General features: G+C 36.8%; 1 protein-coding gene across 11 annotated transcripts in view; it reads left to right on the forward strand.

The window, feature by feature from the left end:
- OTOGL (otogelin like) overlaps window positions 1–24,537 on the forward strand; it is a 98,319-nt gene that overhangs the window by 17,174 nt on the left and 56,608 nt on the right. For all 11 annotated transcript variants that reach the window (XR_010830059.1, XR_010830061.1, XR_010830062.1 and 8 more), the window contains exons 11-25: window positions 1,118–1,224; window positions 1,985–2,110; window positions 2,820–2,928; window positions 3,211–3,257; window positions 4,676–4,821; window positions 6,284–6,407; window positions 7,998–8,175; window positions 9,083–9,207; window positions 11,011–11,220; window positions 12,014–12,179; window positions 13,753–13,827; window positions 14,998–15,050; window positions 15,725–15,887; window positions 18,381–18,488; window positions 19,706–19,844. Coding sequence is in view for 7 of the 11 variants with exons in the window: in XM_066993487.1 (XP_066849588.1) it covers window positions 1,118–1,224; window positions 1,985–2,110; window positions 2,820–2,928; window positions 3,211–3,257; window positions 4,676–4,821; window positions 6,284–6,407; window positions 7,998–8,175; window positions 9,083–9,207; window positions 11,011–11,220; window positions 12,014–12,179; window positions 13,753–13,827; window positions 14,998–15,050; window positions 15,725–15,887; window positions 18,381–18,488; window positions 19,706–19,844 (1,876 nt within the window). In the remaining 4 variants the exon portion in view is untranslated. The remainder of the gene's footprint in view (window positions 1–1,117; window positions 1,225–1,984; window positions 2,111–2,819; window positions 2,929–3,210; window positions 3,258–4,675; window positions 4,822–6,283; window positions 6,408–7,997; window positions 8,176–9,082; window positions 9,208–11,010; window positions 11,221–12,013; window positions 12,180–13,752; window positions 13,828–14,997; window positions 15,051–15,724; window positions 15,888–18,380; window positions 18,489–19,705; window positions 19,845–24,537) is intronic.

Raw genomic sequence — 24,537 nt, forward strand, 5'->3', positions numbered from 1 at the left:
AAGTTTCTGTGTCTGAGAACCTCATTAATTTAGGCTTATTTTGTTTATAAAAGAGACCTCTCTTCTTGTGTCTTAGTGTAAGTTTACTATGTTTCTTGTGGGGCCACTGTATATGCCAAGTATTCTTTCTATTAAGACCCATTTAATTGGATTAGATAAGGAGAATTGGGAGAGATTCTGATCACTGTCCTGAAGAATATAGTGCTGTTTGATTTGGTAACAGATGTGATGAAAGCAGAATTACAAACACTATTTACTATATTCTCAAGAACATTAATTTTGGAAGCTTGATCTTTTGTGCTGAAAGACAAACTCAGCTAATCTGTCCTGGTCATGCCTTACTAGAAATGTCTTGTTGTGACTAGTTCATTTTGTCATCAGGTCCTTCACAGTGAGTGACAGGAGTTGTTGAACTTTCACAGTAAAAAAAATGGTAGTGTCTTGCCTTATGGGATTTGAATCTGAATAAAATTTAAGGTTACCTAAATATTGGTAAATGTCTCTTTACTTGATCCTGGCAAAAGTGCACTGTCCAGCTTCTTCTGCACAGACTAAGGCAGAGATAATGACTTTGTTCAAGGTTGCACTGTAACTCCTTGAAATCGTCTACAATGTCTAGTGGATTATGCTTCTGGTGCCAAGCACTTCAGCACAAGGTCAGGAGTCTACCAACAGGGTTCTCCTCACCTAAGCTCAAGGACTGACTATAAATCAGAAACTTGAACTTGTTACTTGGCCCAGAATGTCTCTTATCAGTGTAGGTCAGAGTTTCCACGTCATGCAGGAAGGAGAGAGCCCAAGACATAGATCTTGACATCTTCATGACAAGGTCATGTTTCTCTTTCACCATAAGCATATTTTTTTTCTTATTTTGTAATAAATTACTGTTTTTGTTCATTGTGGTAATATTAACATGAAAAAAGTTTTTGTGAGATCAACTGATAAAAACACAGCAGTGTATTCAGTATAGCTCATCCCTTTTCACAGCATTTTCGCTAAGTATGCCTCTATAGCTGAGCGGCCTCAGCTGACTGAACTATCCTGAGCAGTGTTTGGTGGCAGAAATTTGTAGACGGGATTTGAGTTTGGTGGTTGCTCTCTTGTTTTATTATTTCAGAGTGGACGATGATGAAACATACTGCAGAGCCGTGACAGAGTACGCTCGAGCATGCTCTCATGCTGGGTCCCCTGTGCGGGATTGGAGGGATGATTTTCCTGCCTGTAGTAAGACTCTTTAATAAAGCATATCGTGTGACCTTTGAAATACCTCACATAGCCATCTCAAATAATTCCATTTTGACAACATTTGTTACTATAGGACTCAAACCTGATACCCAAGTAGATCATCCAGCTTCACTGTTGCTGGTGAAAAATGAGGTAAATGATTTGCTAGAGGAATATTTTAATTCCATTGTGATCTGATGCAGATCCATTTAAAATTCATGTTTGTGCAGATTGCTTGAAACTTCATGTATGCTGATCATATTCTAGGAGGAAGAAAAAACATCTGTTGAGATCTGATGTTGCCCTTCTTCCCAGCTGACCTTTCAGCCTCTAGTGGCTCTATAACAGAATGAATACAGTGAATCCAGCTCCATCTAGTCATCACCACCACCCATGAAATGCAGTTCAGTCTCATCCACAGGACTGTCAACTAGTTGAGATATGAGCACACGTTCCTCTGTCACAGAAATTATAACTTCTAGTGGAGAAGTGATGTAAGAATTTGATAAATAGATTTAAATACTATGACATTGTCATAGTATACTATGAAATACTAGAATACATAGAAATACTATGATGAGAGATTCGTCACAGTTCATCTGTTACAGTTTCTCCAAACAATCCATTGTACCTGATCTGAATAATTACCTATACCAGAAGTGTTGCACCACTGTTTATTCAGATAAATAGGAGTTCTCCAGTACGGAAAGAGAAATTACACTAATGTGCAATGTAATAATGTTCTTTTTTTTTTTCCTAGCTGAGACATGTGAAGACAGCTTTGTACACCGTGATTGTATCAGTTGTTGTCCACCAACCTGCACCTTTGAAAAAGATTGTCTTGGCAGCAACTTGCACTGCTTAGATGGCTGTTACTGTCCAGATGGTAAGTACCATTAATTTTATGTGAAAAATATGTTTAAAGATACCATGCAGCATAATAATATAGTTGTCTAAATAGACTATGCTTAAAGTTAAAAGCCAGAAAATATGAATATTGTAATTTCTGCTTTAGCTGTTGTTACTCTCACTGTGATTCTGCCTTTTACTGTGTTCTAAACATTTATCTAGTCACTGTGGTTTAGGATGAAATATCAGTTAAAACCTGGAGCCATAACTAATGCTCTCTACAATGAGGGATAGCATAAATTTAATCCACTTTATTTGAATGATTCCTAAACCTACTGAGGTTTTCTTTAAACAGAATGTATCTTACACTCTGTACAAGAAATCTTCCTTTGTTCTGTACTAAACAAAAAGTAGGGACTGGACTATGAACAGTCCTATTCTGGGAGGATTAAAGATTATAAGATCTCAGAATCTTTGTATTTTTGACTCTGTACAGTTTTACACACTTCAGGCAGATATTTTTCATAGAGCAACCATTCAGAGTGAAAGCTGCTTTGAGAGAGCTATACCATTGATTGCTCTGAGCCATCTGCATTCACTAGGTAACTCTTCATGTTGATCCCTGGCTAAGACTGATGAGCTCACCTTCTTGCATATTTGAATATTTGAGTCAGATGGGGGAACAGCAGTGATCTGGAGTCCACTAACTTGTTTTTGATCTCAATTATAAACTTCCATCCCAATAGGTCTCATTATGGAAAATGGAACTTGTATCTCCGTGTCAAATTGTCCTTGTACTTATCATGGAACTGCCTTCCCTGTAGGCTCAAAAATTGAACAAGAATGTAGTAATTGGTATGTGAAAGCCTCATGTTTGTGGTTCCTCTGTCTGTGACTGTAGCCTGTAGTTAGTTTTACATGACAGTCACACTTGTGTGACATGTTTAACATGATAGTCACACTTAAAATTTAGATAGTTAGTGTTTATGCTTTACAGTCTGAGCTCTGTGTATTACCAAAATACACAGACTATTCTATGGAAACAGTGAATTCAAGACCTGTTAACTACCTCAAAGCTGCTCTTTTTGCTAAATATCAAAACAGTGAATTTCTGTATTTTGTGATTTTTCTTTTTAGTATTTGCACTGGTGGCATTTGGAACTGTACCGATCATGATTGCCCAGGTATATATTTAAAGATTCCTTTCTCTCCTCAGTGAACACAGGAGACAAACTTTTCAAAAGACAACAGATTCAAATACAGTCTAAGGGTTTGGGATGCGATTTTAAGAAAGATTTAGCAGACACATGCCCAGCAGCACTGGGCAAGCTGAGGCAAAGCTGTTAACTGCCTGACAGTACTCACCGTGCTTTTTCCCATTTGGTTCCATAACTCAGTGTGTTACATTCACCTTTTCTCTTCTATCTCTTACTTGCGCTCTTAAGTGCTTGGGGACAGGCACCTTATTCCACAGACAGGCACCACACTATCTGTACAGTGGGCCATGTTTAAGGATGTTCTCACTTCTATATGCAGCTGTAGTGCAGAGAACAAGAAGAGCATTATTCTGATGCTCAGAATGCTATCTTGTCTCCCTTGTAACAGCAGTTCATGTCTCGATCATCATCTTTAAAGACTGCATGCCTCTGTAATGAGTTACTCAGACAAACATGAATTAGTCAAGTAGTGAAACTCCCTTGTCAGTTCTGTACTTTACACAAGATTATGCTATGAAACTTCTGAAAGATATATTATTATTTTTTTTTACAAATTAAGGAAACCCTTTTGAATGAGGTAGTAAAAAAGGCTTAGCTGGTGCTAGAAAAAAAAAAAAGCTTTACAGGGTGGATCTGTAGAGTAAAAAAGCTGACACTTAGAACCACTCCATAAATTTTTTTTTTTTTTTTTTTTTTGTATTTGTTGTGTGTGCCTGCAAGGGATTGGTTATGATTAGTCTTATCCTAGGGACTGAATGCTTATTAACATTGGGAGAGGGTTAGATGTGCTCGGCTGTGGCCCCATGAACTGAACCAAGGTTGGTGTGTATGTGCTGGGGACTTGCTTCAACAGTGCACTCCTGATCTGAACTGAAGCATGAATATAGATGCACCCTGAGGACAGAGAGTGTCCTCTGCTCACCTGGAATTCAGGACAGCCCCCATATTCAGACACGGCATCTCCATGCCTGCAGTAACAGGCTCCCTCTGAGGGAGGAGAAAGAAGCTTGTTCTCTCCTTTACATTCAATCATGCCAAAAGATGAAGAAGATTCCAGGAAACTTCAGAGTTGTAACAAAGAAAAAGCTGTTTTTTAATTATCTCTTTTCATGTATTCTAGACAATCTGTGACTCATATCTCACTCTAGTTAGAACCAAAGCTGCGAATGGGTACGCGCAACATACCTAAAATAGAAATAAGTGTCTATAACATATTTCACTTCCAAATGCTGTAACAGCTATAAAGATTAAAGCTAGACTGGATTATGTGCCAAAAAATAAGGGGAGAGGTTTTTTTTTTTTTTTTAAATTACATTATATTTCTCATTTACAGAATGATAATAACTTCTTATGTCAGTGAACGTTCTTATTCTTTTTCTCTCAAGCCGAATGCTCCATCACAGGTAACTCTCATTTCACAACATTTGATGGACGTCATTTTACCTTTCTTGGGATTTGCCAGTACATTTTGGTAAAAGGCACTGGGAAAAACAAATTCACAATCACTTTACAGAAAGCACCTTGTGGACAGGTAAGTCACACTGTTATTGAACTTCCATAACAAACATGTGGTTATATATTTCGTATGTATTTACTTTTGTAAAGGTGCTACTGTAAGCTAGCAGATTATGGTAACAGAAAAATATCATAATTTGAAACCTTTTCACAGCTTTTTTTAAGTTGTCAAACTGCTACATGTTTTACTGTCCTTTGTAAAAGCAATGACAACTTTTGAAGGATTAAGTCTAAAGAGTTACTAATTTATGCACATTAAATAAATATATGTTTCTATGTTTACAGTACAAACAGCTGCATGAAGCTTTAGAACAGCTTTTGCTGACTGTATGGAGCATGCTTAATACACTGACAATTAGGCAAGAGATTTTTTTTATAGCTTTAGATACATATTTGTTATGTTACAGCATATTTACATTGTTGGAACCATTCCTTTTAGAAAATTGTTGAAAAGACTAAGCACCATACATATTTATTTGAAAGCATTTTGGCAGATATTCAATGACAGGTCTTATGAATGGATGTGCTTATAAAAAGTACTTATTTGTGAGACTTGATTTAAAGACATTTTTAGTCAACTGGCTGTTAGGGGAAAGGACTCTGAGACTGCCTCACAGCAGCCTGTGTGCTCGTGTCTCTGCTTTTCTGTACGTATCTTCTTCTGCATAGGTGTTGAGATTCCTGTTTCTACATTTCAGGTGACCTCAAGTATGATACAGTTGGTTAGGCAGCCACTGAGAGATAAGGCTGCTACTGAAAATGACCTTTAGCACAACTCTAGGCAACTTAAAAAGTTCCAGTGTGAAAACATAGAGGCCCAGGAGAAAAAAAGTTGGTTTTAGTTGGCTATGTGTCACCATTTGTCCTGTAAATGGTTTCATAAATTCTGCTTGTACAGCACTTTAAAACGATGGGTGTTAGTTTATATGTCATCATTTTTTGATAGTCACACATTTATAAATTATTTTAGTATAATTCTGGAGAAATTATATCCTTTTGTCTGCAGTCAGAGGTCATGACTATGTTTCAAGGAGGAAGAGAAGCACCTCCAGAAGTGCAATAGTTTCTTTCTACTGCAGTGCTACATTTGGGCTCTGGTTGCACCAGCTTAGCCCAGATGTGGTCAGAATTTTGCTGACATAGGGTAATCCAGCAATGAAGAGAAACGAGGGTGGAAGTGCAGGTGTGGTCTTGTGAACCCAGTATCAATTCTTGGGGATCTCTGTCTGCTTACTATTAGACTGCCATAATAGCTAAAATGAGCTCATCTCATTCTTACATCCATGTTTTACTAAGTTCTGCATTTAATTTTGGGTACTCAGTTTAATGCTATGAATAATAGTTTACACCTGATTTACCTGATGACAGTTCTGTCATTTTCTTTTTATGCAACTGTTTTCTCCCATTTGTTTGCTTTTGCTTTCCATGCTAATATTGTCTTTGTTCTCTTTCTGATGGTGAAATTTGTTTCTGCTTAGAACTTTGATCATGCCTGCATTGAGTCTATAACACTAGTTCTTGAAGATGATGTGAGCAAACAAGTAACTCTTACAAGAAATGGTCAAGTCCAAACTGGTCCTAATCAAGCTTTTAACCTTAATGGTAAGAAATAAATTGAGTAGAGTTTTATCAGGATTCACATTTCTTCTTTTATATTCTCCAAAGCTTTTTAATTATATCTGTCTATCAGAAAAGGTATTTCTTCAAAGATAACATATGAAAAGTACAATCACTTACTTTTAATAACCTTTGTATTGGTTCCAGAAATATACCATTTCACCTTGTGAAACTACACCCTCCTTTCTTTGCATTTCTTATCTTGCAGAGTACCTAGAAATTCCACTCATCTGGTTTGTGTCTGTTTAGGGGGGAGGAGGTAAGAAAAAAAAAAAACACAAAAAAAACAGAAGAGAGGTTGAAAGTTGAAAGGTTGATGTTAAGGTGGAGCTCGATTGAAGTTTTTTGGAATAAATTGCATGGAATAGAATCCATGCACTCAAAGGGGTCTATGTTGCTTTCAATGCTGACTGGTGATTTCAGGCAGGTTTCTTCACATTTTTGAAAAGGATAGTAAGATAAATTTACCTTGAAAGGATGTTATAAAATCAAGCATTGAAGGTGGGAATGATATAGCTAAATTTTGTATCTCAAAATGATCAGTAATAAGTTCTTACTGGTGATACTATACCAGTCCTTTCCCAGCCTCTGGCAGTCAGGAGCTTAGGGAGTTCTGAGCTGTTGGCTGCAACTATTTCTTTACTTCATTGGATTTTACTAGTCATAGTTTTGCTTTTGGCATTCACAGCATCCTATGACAAAGAATTTCACAGCTCAGTTCTACTTTTAGTTATATCAAAAGTTCTGCTTCATAATTTTGCTGGTAATTTCATTTCATATCTTCCTAATCAGTCCCTATTGACTTGTCCCTTTTCACAGTCTATGAAAAATACCACCTATGATAAATGTTTTAGTGTCACATTCTTGATAATTGGCTGTATCTGTTAAGACTTATCAGCTCACATAAGCATTTTATCTTCACTGTCTGTATGTCTCTGTGTGTAGAGGCTGCTGTGAAGACAGACCTGATTTAAGTCTGCAGCTGCAAGTAGCCAAACAATGTGTAACACATGAATGCTGTGACCGTGAAATTTCCATTTCCTCGCATTATGGATTTGCTAGGAAGGAGAGCTGGGAATTTGATAGGGCCTTAGTTCACATACAATCCAAGTATGTATGTGTATGTATGAGATATACTGATGTCATATCAATAGCAGTAAGAGAGTACCTTCTATCCAAAGATTGCAATGAACTTTACAGACATCTATTAATTTATCTTATAACATCCCTGAAGGCTAAGGAACAAGTGGTTTCTTGTCTTGTCTTCTCATTACCAGAGGCATGCTGTTGCATTGCTTTTTGTAAAAAAAAAAAAAAAAAAAAAAAAGTGCATGTGGTTTCTCTGGATAACTCGCAGGTACAGAAAGGTGAGATTTTTTACTGTTGACAGTAGTTGTAATACCTGATTTGTGTTGCTAATGAAAAAGATTTGTAGTCTTATAATTTTAGATAGAGAATGTGCAAGGTTATTTGGCTACAGGTGAGGTTGTACATAATCTATTTTATTTTAGGGATGAATGTAGAATCTGGAAATGGATTTCAGTGACTGCTCTTATTTTATTTTGCTATTTGCAGGGGCTATTGAAATTCAGAATATATCTTCTTTGTTTGTTCAACTAAAAACTACGTTTGGTTTGAAGATACTGTTTGCTAAAGATGGAGAGAGAATCTATGTTCAAGTTGATGTCAGCTGGAAAAGAAGAACACTGGGACTATGTGGAACTTACAACGGGAATTTAAGAGATGATTTTCTGTAAGTTACATACAGTACATTCAGAATGTTTTTAAAAACAAGTGAAAGTTTTGTTGAATGTAATCACCTCATATTTTTGTTTCATTAATTTTCTTGTACTTTATTAAAATAACCAATACAAAATATCTTAATTAAAACTTAGGCACTTTTAAATATGAAACTCATTGGCTAAGTCATTCTAACACATTTAACCAAGTTGTTATAGAAAGCTTGAAGATTGGTTATTGGATCACAATATTGCTTGAATGCACTCTTTTCCTTAAGCATCAGAACAAACATATGAGCACTGATAAAAGGAGTGGATGACAGTACTAGTAGAATGCTCACCTGATTAACACTTACTACTGCTTGATTTTGTTTTCCCCACATCAAGTTCTAATGGAAAAATGTATTCCTGAGCCACAGGAATAGTTTAATTAGAAGGGTACATTTTCCTTATTCTTTGACTTCATTTTAACCAGAGTTCTCCAAGCTATTATATCATGAAACTTTTCTAGCAATAATAAATTATTTTGAAATATGTAGTGAAAAACATAATCAAAATGCAAACAACCCCCTCCTAGAATACTGAAATAAGCTAAAGGGTTGATTTTCTGACATTCCACTGAACAAAGGCCAGATTCTTCTCTCATTAATGCCTCCTTCAACTGATTTCAGAATAATTGCATTAAGTGTAAATGAGGGCAGACTTTGAGTATTAAGAGTATTTTTGCATGAGCAAAATATTGAGGAAAAAACTTCACATATCCTCTCTTCTTTTATACCTCGCAGACAGAAATTCTTTTAACACGGTGAATGTTCAATGTCTCTATGCATCTAAAGCTTTTTGATGTACTTTGTACACGTCCTCACATGTGTAGTCTGTAAGGCCAGCAGGATGCTTGCAGTGTTATCTTTTCCTTTTCAGTTCTCCAGCAGGGATGATAGAAGGGACCCCGCAACTTCACGCCAATGCATGGAAGGTTTCTTCAGCTTGTTCTGTGCCTATCAACATTCCCGTAGTCGATCCCTGCAACATTAACCAGCAAAATGGTATGATTTCACATGGGAATCTGGAATTATTTGTATCTTATTTCTGTGGGACATTTTTGTTTTCTCTGTGAATGAGTTTCACAATTACTAGTCATTAATGAATATATACTTGTATATGAATATAAAACTTGTATAAAACTTAAGTTTTGAATGCACACTCTTTATTTTCTTTTTCTGTTTTGATAAAGATGATTTCTTTCCACACATTTAGCAAGTAAACTAAAATAAGTAAGTTGATCATTTTATGCTGGGCATACTGGCCACAAGCCCTAAATTCTGCTGTCTAGAATATGTGCAGAATGTTAGGCAGAATGCTATTTGTAGTCTTGCAGGTTGTTTCAGTTAAGAAGACTAAGTGGTATTTTTAATGCATGTTTCCTGATTGACAAAGAAAGTAATGGGACTGTGTCTTGTCTAACCGGTGTTCAGACCAAAAGTCCTGCCTCTGGCTTCTCCATGCTTTTCTAAGCTGTATTTAAAGGTTTCCTTATCCTCTATCTACGGTCTCTCACACAAACCAAGACAAACAATCTGAGATCTGCAGATTTGTTCAAATTCCTGACTGAAGATTTGCTTTTGGCTCATTGACATGCCCACATTTTATGTTCAACTTTCACTGTCTCCTTTCCATGTTGCTGTTCTTTCCAATTAATGAAGACAACGGAGCAGAGAGCAGTTGCCAATTCTGACAGAATTTAGTTTAGTGTTTTTAATGTTTCAGAAGTAAGGATGTGGGATTTGGCCATATTTAGTGGGAGTGAGCCCAGAATAACCGTAAACCTTTAGGAATCTGGGGCATTATAAGACTGTTTATGCCTCCAGCATTGTCTGTCTTCTAAAGCAGTATATGTCAGCCAAGTTAGCTCTATATAAGATACTTTATGCCTTACCTTCAGTCCTGTGTTTCCTCAGTAGAGGTGGAGTTTGACATATATGTAAGCTGCTTACAGCAGGAAGGTGGACTAGATGACCTTCTGAGGTCCCTTCTAACCTACATTTTCCTGTGATTATGGAAAAAACATTCCTTGGCTACATGGTGCTGTTGCATGCTGCCACCTGTGCTGAGCCAGCAGAAGCATCTTTTCAGGCCTGCCATGATCTGTTTGTTTACTTATTTTGTCAGGCTATTTTTCAGTCAAGTCACATACACTCACTCCTTGAATCTTGTTTACGGATGGACTCCAGAGACCCTTGTGTCAGTGTGTAATATAGGAATGAACAGAGAGGAGGAAGGTTAGGGACATTCTTTTAGCAGCAAAATGGGTTTAAATATGATCCACACTATGGTGTTCCTGAGATAATCCACCACTGTAATGATAGTATGTTCCAGTGGCAGGAGTAGGGTCTGTTGGTACTAGAAGGTATATGGCTAGTCTGGGGCTTGTATGCTTCTGAGCTCTGTTTTGTAATGCTTGCTGAGTTGACATGCCAAGAACAATATGGGCGTTACCAATTTCAAAGCTAAATGAAACATCAATTAGGAAAAAACATATTCCAAGCTTTGGAGGACTTTGTCAACTCTCTTGAAATATATTATTTTGCCATTTACATTTCCTGCATTGCTATAGGAAGAAAAAAGTTTGTTTTTTTTTTTTAAATAATTGTTGTTTTAAGTGGAGTTTGTTGTTGAGAGGGCTGTTTAAAATAACAATCTTAAATCATAGAACTTTTCAGAAACACATTGTATAGAAGATTTTGCTGCACAACTGGCTGATTATGTTTGGTGTTAATATTCTGTGCTATTAATTTGATTAATTGTTATATTAACATGGATCTGGCTAAAACAATGTCACATTATTTTAGTTGGTTATGCTTCTCACTGTGATATCATCAATCAAGAAGTTTTTGCTCCTTGCCATGCCTACATCAGTCCAGCATTATACTACCAACTATGCCGCTTTGATGCCTGCAAATGCGGAAGCAGCTGTTTGTGTAATGCTCTTGCACACTATGCTTATGTCTGTGGAAAGCACGGCATTGCCGTGGACTTCAGATCTCATATTTCTTACTGTGGTGAGTAATATTTGCGAAGTAGAGACTCTTTTCAAATGTGTTAAATTGTCACTGGCTTCACAAAATACAGCGAATGAGGATTTTTTGGTGGAAGCTAGAACTGTGCCAAGGGCTAAAGTCTTGTGCAGGGGGAGAATGCTGATAGCCTTATGTTACGCATTTGAGTAAGGGACCCTGAGCTAACTCACAGAGGTGTCTGTCTCTTTCTGCTGGCTACAGAGAGAACTTAAATTTTTAACTTTGAACCTGTAAGCTATGTGGAAGCCCACATTAGCCCACATTAGCCCACTACAGTCAGTAGCGAACAGTGTCAGGAAGCAGCAGAAGCAGGGCTGTTCCCTAAGGGAAGGTGAGACAGGGTGGTGGGAACTGCCCGGGGGTGGGCATGGATTTTCCAAATGGGATACAGCATATTTGTGGCAGAACAGGGATTTGAAAGAGGAAATTTCTAAATCATAGAGTAATGCCTTAGTTTTAACCGGACCATTGTTCCTCTCCTGAGTTACTGGATGAATGGAGCCACACACCACTCACACATAACACACACACAGAAATAGAAAATAGACTTACTTCCAGCCAAGGATTTTTCTAACATAAGGCCATCCTGAACATTTCTAACTTTAGAAATCAATTAAATAGTTTATTTTTCTCATGCATTTTAACTCACCCCAGAACAGCAAAAGACCATTTTGCATTGCCATTTTGGTCTCCCATGATATACTGTATTTTTTTTTTTTATTTTTCACATTTTAAGAGTATGCTGTTTTCCCTTCTCTCTCTCTCTCCCCCCCAGCTGTGATGTGTCACAGTGGTATGCTTTATCATCAGTGCTCTTCTTTTTGTAAACACTCCTGTGCTTCACTTTCTATGGCAAATATCTGTGGTGATGACTGTGCAGAAGGATGCAATTGTCCTGATGGGAAATACTTTGAAGAGTCGGTCAACTTTTGTGTATCAATGTAAGTCGTACTAAAATAGAATACATGCGTAGGCACATTTTTCTCTTTCCAGCAAGATTGAAAATAGTTTTTCTGCTGTTTCCCTCAGTGTGTAGACTGCCTAAGAAACAGGATAGCAAGCAATACGTGAATATTTTTTACTAGGACCTGTAGTGACAGGACAAGGGGCAACTTAAAGAGGGAAGATTTAGATTGGATATAAGGAAAAAAATCACAATGAGGGTGCTAAGACACAGGAGCAGGTTGCCGAGAGGGGTTGTGGATGCCCTGTTATTGCAAGTGTTTGAAGTCGGGTTGGATGGGGCTTTGCATAACCTGATCTGGTGGAAGATGTCCCTGCCTGTAGCAGGAGGCTTGGACTAGGTGATCTTTAACCATTCAATGCTTCTGGTTCTAAGATTTCATACACTGCTATGTACTAATCAATAGTGGGGCCTCATACACTATATATACCCTATTGTCTGTAAAGCCATCTATTGAACATCAGAGAAAATATGTCATACTGCTTTAAAGAAGGGTGATGAAACTTTTTTTAATTCTTAGGAAAGGATTTTCACATGAAAAGCTTGTTTTTAACACTTAAGAAAAAATTGGAAGGGATGCACATAGTAGCAATCCATAAAGTCATAGATAGTATGGAGAAAGTGGCTAGGAGTATTTTTACTTTCTCACAATGCAAGAATTTCCAGTTAAATGGAAGGAAATAGTCAATGAAAGGATATAGTTTCTGTAATTGTGTACCTAAAGCTTGCAGCTTACAACCGTGGGTAGTTACTGAGTTCAGGTACTGACTAAAAATTAGAATGAATATTTATACAAATTTCAAGATCATTCAGAGATATCGCTGTTCATTGTGACTTATATTTCGGAAAGATCCCTAAAGTTCATACTGTTGGGATGAAGACTGCTTCAAATGACTGAAGAGTGTGAGGTAGCCAGGTGTTGCTATATTATTGGACGGCTTCTAGGGAATTCTATTACTACTTCTGTCCCATCTGGCTGTTATCAAGGACAGGGTTAATGGATTTTGCTATGACAATTCCCCTCTCCCATGATTTTTAAACTACTTTGAACAAGAACTACATGTTGCCATACTACTCCCATAACTAGGGAGGAACGCTTCTTTCTATAAGACTGTAATGCACAGAAATAGCAAATAAATAATATGGAGCTTGAGGAAAGGCTTGGCTTTTTTGAAGATGGTGGGGGTATTGCCATTAACTTCAGTACAGCTAGAGTGTTATCCTTTAATTTTAGAAGTATATTGTAAATATAAATTAAAAATATGGAATGGAATGGAATGGAATGGAATGGAATGGAATGGAATGGAATGGAATGGAATGGAATGGAATGGAATAGAATAGAATAGAATAGAATAGAATAGAATAGAATAGAATAGAATAGAATAGAATAGAATAGAATAGAATAGAATAGAATAGTTCAGATGAAGGGACCTTCAAAGAGATTGAATTAGTGAATTACAAGGCCTTCTTATCATAATAGCTTGATAATTGCCCTTAAATCCCATTTCTTTTTGCTGTTGTATCTATATGTATAAATATTCTTTTAACAGATCTGCCTGTCGTTGTCATTACAAGGGCAAAGCCCTACAGCCTGGAGAAATCTTCCCCACACCAACAGGCTCCTGGTAGGTTTCAGTGCCAAGGGTTTTATCTTTTGTGTATTACAGCTCAGATGCTACTCAAGAGTCCTGAGGTTTGTTTGTTTGTTTGTTTGATTGTTTTTTCTTCACATAGAATGAAAGTCTCTTGTATCAAGATTTTATTTCTTTTACACACTTAGTGATAGGTAGCTTAATATAAATTATATTGTATACTCAGTTGTTTTAAGAAGAGGATACCATAAAGATTCTGTAAGCCAGGGGCTAAAGAGTATCTCAAAATATATGCATCAAGACTGCAATGCTGTTCTTAGACTTGGGGCATTATGATAGCAAAGTGAGGCTGGTTTCCAAAGAATAAACAATGTGATTCTATCTTGGGAAGTCTTTCAAACAAAGGCTTGTAGGGAGCTATATTTGTGTCATTTTGTATTATGAATTTGTGATGGAATCCTGACCTCACTGAAACAAGTGAGGAAACCTCCCAGGTTTCCTGGTCAAACTTGTTCATTTTACAAGGAATTCTTTCAACCTGCTAATTTAAAAACATGTCTGGGACCTGAGTGTCAAGACTGGCTCTTGGTGAGGTCTCATATTTTTCAGTTGTTATAACTGAAGCTTTGTAATCATGCAGTTGAAGAGGTGAGAGTGGGGGTTTCACTTTCTGTGATTCCTATGCTCTGTTTTTTACATTTTATTTAAGGGGGGGGGGGGGGGAGTGGACTAGGTCTATTGTCTAATGTGTTTTTCTGCTATTCTGCATTTTACCAGCAAAAGAATAAAGCTGTGTATCCTACCTTCTCTGCAACAAGCAATTTTGTGTGCTGTAGCCTTCTGTATTCACGAGGGCAGATCATGTTTTGTGTTACACTGCCAGCATTCTGAACCACCTGGTCCTATGTTCCCAGAGAGACTTAAGTACCCACTTTATTTTTTATTTTGGTGAAACTTAGACAATTAAATAGTACCTAAGCACCTTTGTGAATGTGGGCCTTCATTACACATCAGTGTTTAGAAGAGCCAAGAAAATGTTGTTCAGAACTTGCACTTTCAGATTTTATTCATTGTTCTCCCCCTGATTTCTGTTGTTTAAGTTGGGGGTAAATTGTATTTATTTATTTTTAAACGTGGTGGCTATGTACATTTTCCCATAGAATAAAGATAGAATAAAGATGGATTTGCTTTTCTTTTAATCAGCCAGTGTTTGAATGGAACAGTGAAATGTATGGAAGCTACTACAGACAATACAGGTAAATCGTCTTGTCCATTCTTACAGTTGCACACAGAAAGTTTTTGATACTGAATAATCTTTTTTTCCCCTCATGTCTATAATAATTTTGATATACTTAATATCATGACATAGTTAAAATAGGAGATTAGTTCCACAAGTTGCCTGTTTTTTTTTTTTTTTTCCTGTATAGTAAAAATTGTACTTCTTTGTCACTTGGGATTTTTTTGTTTTTGAATGTGAGGTGTAGGTCAGGATGTTTGGGAATACCTAAATTAAGGCTTGGTATCCATGTTTAGTAAGTTTTAGGACCTTGATTTCTAGCAAGTAAATTTTAAATAAATTTCTAGTGGATTCAGAAAGGATTTCAGTACATTGAAAACTGCCACTTCTAAAGAGCCTGTCCACCCTGAAGCATAATGACTTGACCTTTAAGAATGGACTGTGTATTAGATCCAGGGTGCATAGATACAGATGCTTAACATTAAATATTTTTATTGGTTTACATTAAAACATATATCATTATATATCCCTGTAATAAAAATGAAGCTATGGACTTTTACTCAGAATGTATTCTTATACATACTATGTTGTGTGCTGTGTATTAAAATAAATAGATTTTGAACTAAACCATGTAGAAAATAGTCAGTGTAAGGGAGCAGTTGATCTCATTTAACCTGTATTTTACGGTTGAAGTTCACACATGCCCAGAAGGGAAAATCTACTATGACTGCAGATCTCCTGCACCTGGATTACCGGCAGCAGGTGTGAATTGTGGGATCTCCTGTGCAAACCTTGCCATGAACTTCTCCTGTGTCCCCTCACCACCCTGTGCCAGTGGCTGTATTTGCCCCCCTGGGTAAGCTTCGGCAGAATGATATGTAGCACAAGTTATGTGCATATTTTTTAGAGTTTGACTCTGTGTATTCTTCCTCTTTTTAAATTCCACTGGCATCACGCCTCTAATTTTGAAGCTTCATCAATTGCTCTATCTGTTTTTGAAAATATAGAGTCACACTTAAAAGTCTGTCTCTTTTGTCTCTGACAGTCCTTTTCTCCTTCCTGCTGGTATGAGGATCCATGCTTTCATGGAGTCCCATGGTTTTTCCATCCTGATGCCATGATTCCAGTATCATGAGATACCCAGCTTACTCAAACAATCTGATTAACTGGTATTTGGGACTGTCTGGACAGGGGATGACTCCCAACATTTGCTCAGTACAGGTTATTATGAGTGTAGGAGCAAACATGACATAAATCATAAAGTAAGCCATCTGTGTTCCTGCCTAGTACACAAGTAATTGTCTCACCCAGACTTCTAGTCAGGGTTATGGTATTGATGGGGGTAGGGAGGGAGGGAGGGTGTATGGGCTGGATCCTGCACACTTCCTCTTCATTCATTCTCTGCTCTTTTGAACTCAGCCAAAGTTTTTGTTCTCTCCACTCACATATTTTTATTTGCTGCCCAGAAACAGTCTGCTGAGCTCTGTAGGGGTCAAATCAAAGTATGAAAGCTAAAAACACTTGTTGTGAAGTCTCTGTCAGGATCTACCACCACTCCCTCCTTCCCCTGCCCGTCCCCCCTCCAATACCTCCTGTGTGCACTTTCAGATTTGAAGAGTCAAATATGCTGTGCAAATTGCTGCAATTTGACCTCAAGTGGATTGCTCACTTTTTTTTTTTTTAAATCAACATTTGATTTTATTTCCCTGAATAGTAGTCAATGGTCCCCTGACAGTATACTGGTTGTGCACAGATCACAGTGTAATGAGACTGCTAGAATTGCCCTTCCAAAAACTTGTAATGTTCCCAGATGACTAAGCACTACTGTGAATGGTAGTGAAGCCCTTTCCTTTGGAAACACATGGCAGGACAAACTCTGTTATGCAAAAAATGGTCCTCTTAAAAAAAAAAAAAAAAAACTTTAAGATTTTCTATTCTTAAAGCTCTTACACAACTTGTTTTTCTTTTAGCTAGTAATTAAAGAGGTCCAAAGAATAAGAAATGCTGAAGCTCTCTGGAATGTTCTATAAAACCTGAATAGCTCAGCCCAAAATTTCATGAGGAAGTGATCTGAGAATGCCAGTAATTTCATCATCCAAAGCTGTCCTTAAACTTATCCTAACACTGAGATAGAGATAAAAGGGTATTGTTGAATCACAGAAGCAGAGAAGAGTAGGCTGGAAAGGACCTCATGGGGCCACCTAAGTCATTCTCCTGCCTTCAGGTAGTGTCAGCAGTACCTATATTATTCTTGGCAGATTTTAAACTCACTTCCATTCATGGAGACTCTAAATGACCTTCCTAAGGCATCCATTCTAGTGCTTTCCCATTTTAATCATATTTCTGAAAATTTAACTTGACTCTACTTGGAACTAATTAATCCTTAGCAAACCATTAATTATGAGGAGAAGAAAACCCTAATCTGTGTATTCCTTTTAATTTCAGCTTTAGCTTCAAGTGAAGCAATCTACAGATCATACTTTGAGGAAAAAACCCTCTGCTTGTACTCTCAACAGTTGCAGTGACAACTGCAGAAAGTGCTCCCCTCCAGAGCAACACCAGCAGTGTATCATTTTTAAAAAGTTAATGCTGCCAAATAGTGGGAAAGCAGGAGACAGCAAAAAGTAGTTAGCCACATCTCCAGGTCACTTGTTCATGATCTAATTGGACTTGCAACTTTATGCATTAGATGCCAGCATATTGGTCTAACCTTGCTAGTTGTTTCCATTTCCCTGGTGTAGGCAGGTAACCTCCAGCACTGCTCTTTGTAAGCAGTGTTTCTTTCGTTCTGCCAACTCTGCAACAGCTGCCATAGCCTGGCTCACTCCCCTGTGCTCAGAACAGGGTGACTGCTGCTCTGGACAGAGGTGCAGGCATGCCAGTCTGGCTGTTTCTCTGGTACATGAGGACAATGGAGCAGCAGAGAGGGAAGGGCAGCCCAGCTGTGGCCTCAGCAGCATGCATAACACAAGGATGTTGTGTAGTTAGGTGGGACACTGCCCTTGAAGGATACTTGGTTTTGCAGTTGCAGTTTGCAGGGAGGAGTACCTACACTACCTGTGCTCTTGCAGAGAAACTGCTGCCTCACACCAACATCCTGTCTTTGAGGTAGCAGGAGGAGCCATAACTGTGAGCTTTGTGAGGTCTTCAGCTGTGCATAGAGGACACCTTTTGATCTGGGCAGCTTTTCCTGCTGAAACAATTGTCCCTGGCTGGATGCAAGGCCAGTTGCCCTTGATGTGATTTGGGCATTTATCTATGTTGATATACTTATGAATTTACTTTTTTCATCTTAATAATTCTTTTCTTTTAATAATTTTTTCATCTTAATAATTCTTTTCTTTCAAAGGATGGCTGAACACAGAGGGAAATGTTATATTCCTGACAGTTGTCCATGCACCTGGAAAGACAGGGAATTTTTGTCAGGAGAAGTGATAGCTACGCCTTGTTACACTTGGTGAGTGGCATGCATTTTGCGTACTTCCAAATCATCCCAGTCTAGTCACACATTGAAACTGGCATAGAAAATGTGTTGAGTACATTGAAAATCAAAAATGTATATGCTTGTTTATAAACAGTTGCAAGAAATATCTGTTATTAAGCTCAATAATAGTCTTGGAAGAATAGACAGGCTTGGGTGAGTACTTCTACAAAGGAAGCACTGGATATTGAAATTAAAAAGCCGTCAAGAACAAATGTTTGTTTATACACATATCAGGTAATCTCTGAGAGAAAATACATTTGGCGTTTTGGGAATAGATTATCAGGAAAGAGAACCAGACAGAAAAAAAGGAAAATTAAATGTCTCACAGTGGTAAATAGGCTGTGCCTTGGAAATGGGACTGTTTGCAGTGTGAGTTTACCATTCAGCATGAGGGACTGTAAAGGAAGTAAATGGGCAATAAAAATAGAAAGGAAATTTTTAAAAAAGCATTAATACTGGAGAATGGGATAATACCAGCATCTTTTCTGAAAAACCTGACTCATATTGACACAAAACAATTTTTCATCCATTATAATTTGCTAGCCAAAATATCTGTCTTTACTTCAATATACATTGAATTATCAAAATATTAAAAGTTTGGTCTAGTAGTTTTTAATTAGCTGAAGACATTATTGACAAATTGATTGAGCTTATAAACTTAGATATGCACAACCAGAAGCTCTCATAATTTTTGGTACTGCTACTTTTGAACAAATTCAAGCATGTCTCTGAATATAGCTGGCAGGAAAACTAATCCCTCAAAGTATGAACATTTATTTCTTAAACTCATTCCATACTTGTATGATACCCTGAAATCTTACAGGCAGCAACTGAAGGTCCTTTGCACTGAATATGTGCTGTTTACGTCTTAGAAAATGTAACAAAATTTCTTAAGAAAAAATATAATATTGATGTTTTATGAATGAGCATGTTATGATTGAGTGTTTTAGCTCTACTGGAGGCAGTGATGGAAAATATTTGCATAAGTCATAACATTTTTAAGATTTTATATTAATTTCTTATGGATCCTTGCTTTATCTGTGTGCTGATGGCCAAATACTCAACACTTTTCTTCCACTGTGTCACCAAGAATTTCAAAAGCAATCCACAAAATATTTCTGTGTTTCAAGGTCTGAAAAATAGTAAAGAAAATGCTATGAGAAGATACTGATTGTTACTCTTCCTTACAGTGTTTGTCGGAGAGGGATATTCAATTGCACTAGTTACCCCTGTCCAGCTGTATGCACTATTTATGGAGATCGACATTATTATACCTTTGATGGACTGGAGTATGATTATGTCAGTGACTGCCAAGCTTACTTGCTAAAGGTAGGAAGATTGTTCATATATTTTCATATGTCCAGCTGAAAGTTTCCATGAAAAAGCAAATATTTAGAACATCAGGAGATGATATAGAGAAACAAACATCAAGAAAACAGGTGTAAAACAGATGTGTTTAAAGGAAGATTCCATAAATGACATTTTGTGCTAATTCATTTGAAAATGGTACATGGGTGTGTAACTAAGTGGTCTAGAGAAGAACAGAAATCAAAGTTTTCTATTCCACCTTATCCATGTTTTCATCCCAATGAGGGAAGAATAATGTTATAGAAACTGGTGTACAGCTAGGTACAATCTTTACATTTATTTAAAAATTATCTGTAAACTCTGCTTGGCAGAGGGTTAATGAGGACCTCAGAGGCTGCTTGGAATCTCTCAAATGTGCTCTGCATCAGGTCTGGAGTTTATGTAATAATATCAAGCATGATGATTTCATAATTGGATAATGAAATACTTCATTGAGATTGTCTGGCAACTACATGCTAATGTTCTTCATAGCACATATTTACAGTACATTGCTAGCCTTTTTTGTTTAAAAATACCATTACTGACATTTAGAAATATATTCTATTTCTCACAACACTATTGTTTATTATTGTTGCTATTATTAAGGCTAAGAGTCTGTCTTCTGAGTTACAGTAATGCGTTTAGAAGAATATTCATTTTCTGTCAACCCTAAATGTCGAACTTTAAGAAAAAGAATGGTTTCTCAACAAGGACTACTGAAAATAGTTTATTTCTTGTACACTTTGGTAGAGTATTCACAGCTGCAAAATAAAACGTATATGGTCACAGATTTTTTCTATAAGAATACCTCATTACAAACTCCTGGCATATATCATATTGTCTCAAAACAAAGCTCTTACTCTTAGAGGAACATGAATGTTTGCACAAACCTTACTGCTTTAAGATGCAAAAAGTGGGGATTACTTTAACTGTGAAATAATCTTGCCCATATGACAAGGCAAAAAAGTGGGTTGCTGTTTCTTATTTTGTATGCCATCCAGCTAGAGAGATGCGTAAGACAAATCTTGGCTGCGTTTTCAAATTTTCATATGATACTTGAATGTTTTGCTTTTACAATCAAATGTCACCTGCCACTCTACTACATATGAAAACACCTATTTGGAAACAAGCCATGGGGAGCATTTGGAGACCAAGAATAGAATTGGCAGTCACATCATTAAGGCACATGACACACTGCCAACAGTCCTTTCATCAGGTGAACACGGTAACTGGAGTGACTAAATTACTGCCTATGTGTAGATCTGTTTTTCAGAATTTTCAGATCCCACCTCCTCCCAACTTAGCTAATGTGAGAAAATATGGCCTAATTTGTTCATGATCTTTCATTTCTCTTTAGTATATGGAAAACTTGATCTATATTGAAGGAATGATTTTCACAAATCAGGCACTACATAATTGTGTCTAGAATAGGTGATATATCTGTGGGCTCCTTTTTAAATGTGAAAAGTTTGGAGAAGTTTTAGGGGAAAAAAAAGAAACAAAAGATGGGATCACATGGCAGATACACAAGAGCTTTGAAGGAACTGAACTATAGAATTGAAGAACTATGTGATCTATAATCCTGGAATCAGAGGAATGGAACATTGTAGTATAACTAAATATTTTAAGAGGACTCCTCAGCTGAATTTGGCAGGAACAGACTAATACATCTGATTTCCATATGAAGGAAATTAATTGAAATCATAATAAAGAGAAATGACATGATATTGGGGAAGAATTGAACTCTTTTTTGTAAAAGAGTGTCACACATGATGAATCTTCTGACTTATTCGGTGAAGACAAACATATGGATAAGAATGATCAGATCAATATGTGTGTATTTTAGACATAAAGACATTTTGGAGACAGATTTCAACAAATAATTTTTAGAGATTAGTTGAGAGTGAAGATTCTTTCAAACATAACTTAAAAGTTAGAATTTAAAGGATTGGAATAAATGGCCTTTTTTTTTTTTTTTTTTTTTTTTTTTTTGAATGGGGAGGACTTGGTGATATCCCATGGAGATCTATGCTGAAACCTCTGTTTAGCATCTTCAGTAACAATTTTGAAACAGTTTTGTTGGGACTGAGCAGACAGAGTGCTGATCATATAGAAACAGTCTTGAGCAGCTGAAACAGAAATGGACCACCAAAAAGTTCAGCATTTCTTACAGCAGAAAACACTACAAGATAAAATGGAAAATAAAATTCTACAATGAAAAATACAGATCAGTGCACACTTAGAAAAAATAACCGTGACTGTGCTACCATGAAGATAGGCTCTACATTGCCTATTAATATGCAGGAATTAAATTTTATGTGGCAAAAGTACAAGAAACAGTTGTAATAGGTGTCTTACTAGCAGCAACCTGAGTGATAATCCAAGGTATCATCCATTCTCCAATTTCATATATGCTTTTATTTCCATGTACACAGTTCCACTGCAACTGTACTGCATACATGTGACCAGTCGTACCATGCAGTGATGTGGTTAAACTACATGATATGTGCAGACATGTTTGCATGACGAGGCTGCTCTTTCAAAACAGGCTTTGTTGTTCCTAGATCAGAGGATTCCATGGCTGTATTTTCATCACTGCCCTACTCTATATTGTGGCCATGTGCAGCATTGTTTTTTTTAAATAGTAGTCTCACATTAATATAATGAGTCCCCTTGAGCATCTGTTTGTACAGAATATATGCTAGAGAGCCCTGTCTCTTATAGTCTGTTCTCCAGATAAACAAGGCAGATGAAAGGTGGGAAAGTAGATGTTGTTGCCAAAGTTTAAATGCCTTGCCTAACATCCCGGCAGGCAGAGCTGTCTCCTAAACCATACTACCTGTCCCACAAACCCGTATTTTTTAACTTAAAAATAAATTGATGTATATGCTGTGTTCTTCAGGTTCCCCACTTGCACACCTGCAAGGTATTACAGAGAATCATAGATTTGATAGTTACTAGTGAAAAATTAATTGGTTTACTGGTAGTTTGGAGTGCTGTTATAAGGTCGATTTTTAGGAATAGTGTGTAAAAGGCTCACCAAACACCTGAAATTGAAATAGTTGATGTGGTCCTAATATTTTATAGATATATACAACACTATAATAATTTTGTCCTTTTATTAATCTTTTTCCTGTGAGAACTGGACCCTTTCATCTCTGCTATCTTAAATACTTTAAACAAGGGTACCATAGCAGTGCAATAAGGGAAACCATAACTACAATTAATTTGTCAGCATACTAATTCTTCCCTGAAACAGAACCAGGTCTAAGAATTATCATCTGGATCCCATGTCCCCAGTTTCAGTTCCCACATGCTTTACAAACACACACCAATTGATTTGGCTGTTAGCCTCTATGAATCTGATATATTTGAACAATTCTTTAATTTGACACTGTATTGCACTCTACCGAACAAAGTCATCCTTACTTTTTAATAAGGAACTCCTGTGCTCTGATGGGGGGAAAATCAAGTATTATCTTTCAGCCAATTATGAAACTTTAAACTTTGTTTTCAACAAGAGTATCATCTGTCAGATCTTTTTGTTTAAGGTGGCAGTAGGTGAATGAAAAAGCCCTTTATGATTAGTTCAACAGATATATACATCAGTCAGACAATGACCAAAAGAATTTAATGCAATCAAGGAAATTAGGCCACTAATGTTTCATGACATGATAACAAGGAATTAGGAGTTACGTTGCACACTGAGGAGTAAAGTTTCTGTATGAATAGATGACATTCACAGAGAAGATATCAATATTTTCGCTTCTAACATTTTAAAACCTGACTCAGTAATTTCTAAGGAAAAAAGAAAACCATAGGAGACCAATGAATTTCTCTTTTTTCAGTATGGATCATGTAAATACTTCATTGATTTAATTATGCCAACCAATTTCCTAATTAAAAAGATGTAAATACCTTGCTTAATTACATTTTCCTGCTTATCTTCTGTCTTCGGTGATGCTACATTCTTTCCCTAACAAAATGATCTTATTTTCTAGCAAACTTTTACTGAGCATTATTTGTGCTTGCCATCTATTTCTTCCACTTGTGTGATTCATAGAGTTTCTGCTTTTACAGTAATATTGCGGTCTTCCTATTATACACATTGGTCTTTTTCTAGCTTTTTGTTGGTTTCCAGTCCTGCAGTTCAGTATATTCTTTATTGAGGTTTGTAGGGTCAAAATGTTTGCACTTTGGAGCCCCTCAGACTTGTTTTCTTCTGAGAAGCAGATTTATATGTTCTCTGATTTGGTGAAATGTCCAAGGGGGAATTTAGAGGGACTGGGTTTGTCCGTGTTAAAGTCACTTTCTAAATCTTTTTGATGCAACCTTGAAGGCACTTTTAAAGACAAAGTTGCCACTGGTTTTAATGCGTTGGAGGATTATGAAAACAACAACCAGACATTCGATCAAATAATTGGAATGTAATGCCAATTAAAAGGTTCAAGAGTCATCACATGGGAGCCCATTTGTTGAGAAAGAAGTTCGTTTAACAAAACATACATGATCAGCTAAACCAGTATCCCAGCTTTCCAAATGACTATCCTGTGTCCCTTGTGTTAGATAGTGGGTCTGCCCTCAGGAATACAGTAAGGAAGCTCTTTTGTCTATATCCCTTCTTTTATAACTTGAGACAATTTTGAAGTTCCTAAATTATGCTCTCTTTATTAGA

This window comes from Anser cygnoides, chromosome 1 (genome assembly GCF_040182565.1).
Source record: "Anser cygnoides isolate HZ-2024a breed goose chromosome 1, Taihu_goose_T2T_genome, whole genome shotgun sequence".
Lineage (NCBI taxonomy): Eukaryota > Metazoa > Chordata > Aves > Anseriformes > Anatidae > Anser > Anser cygnoides.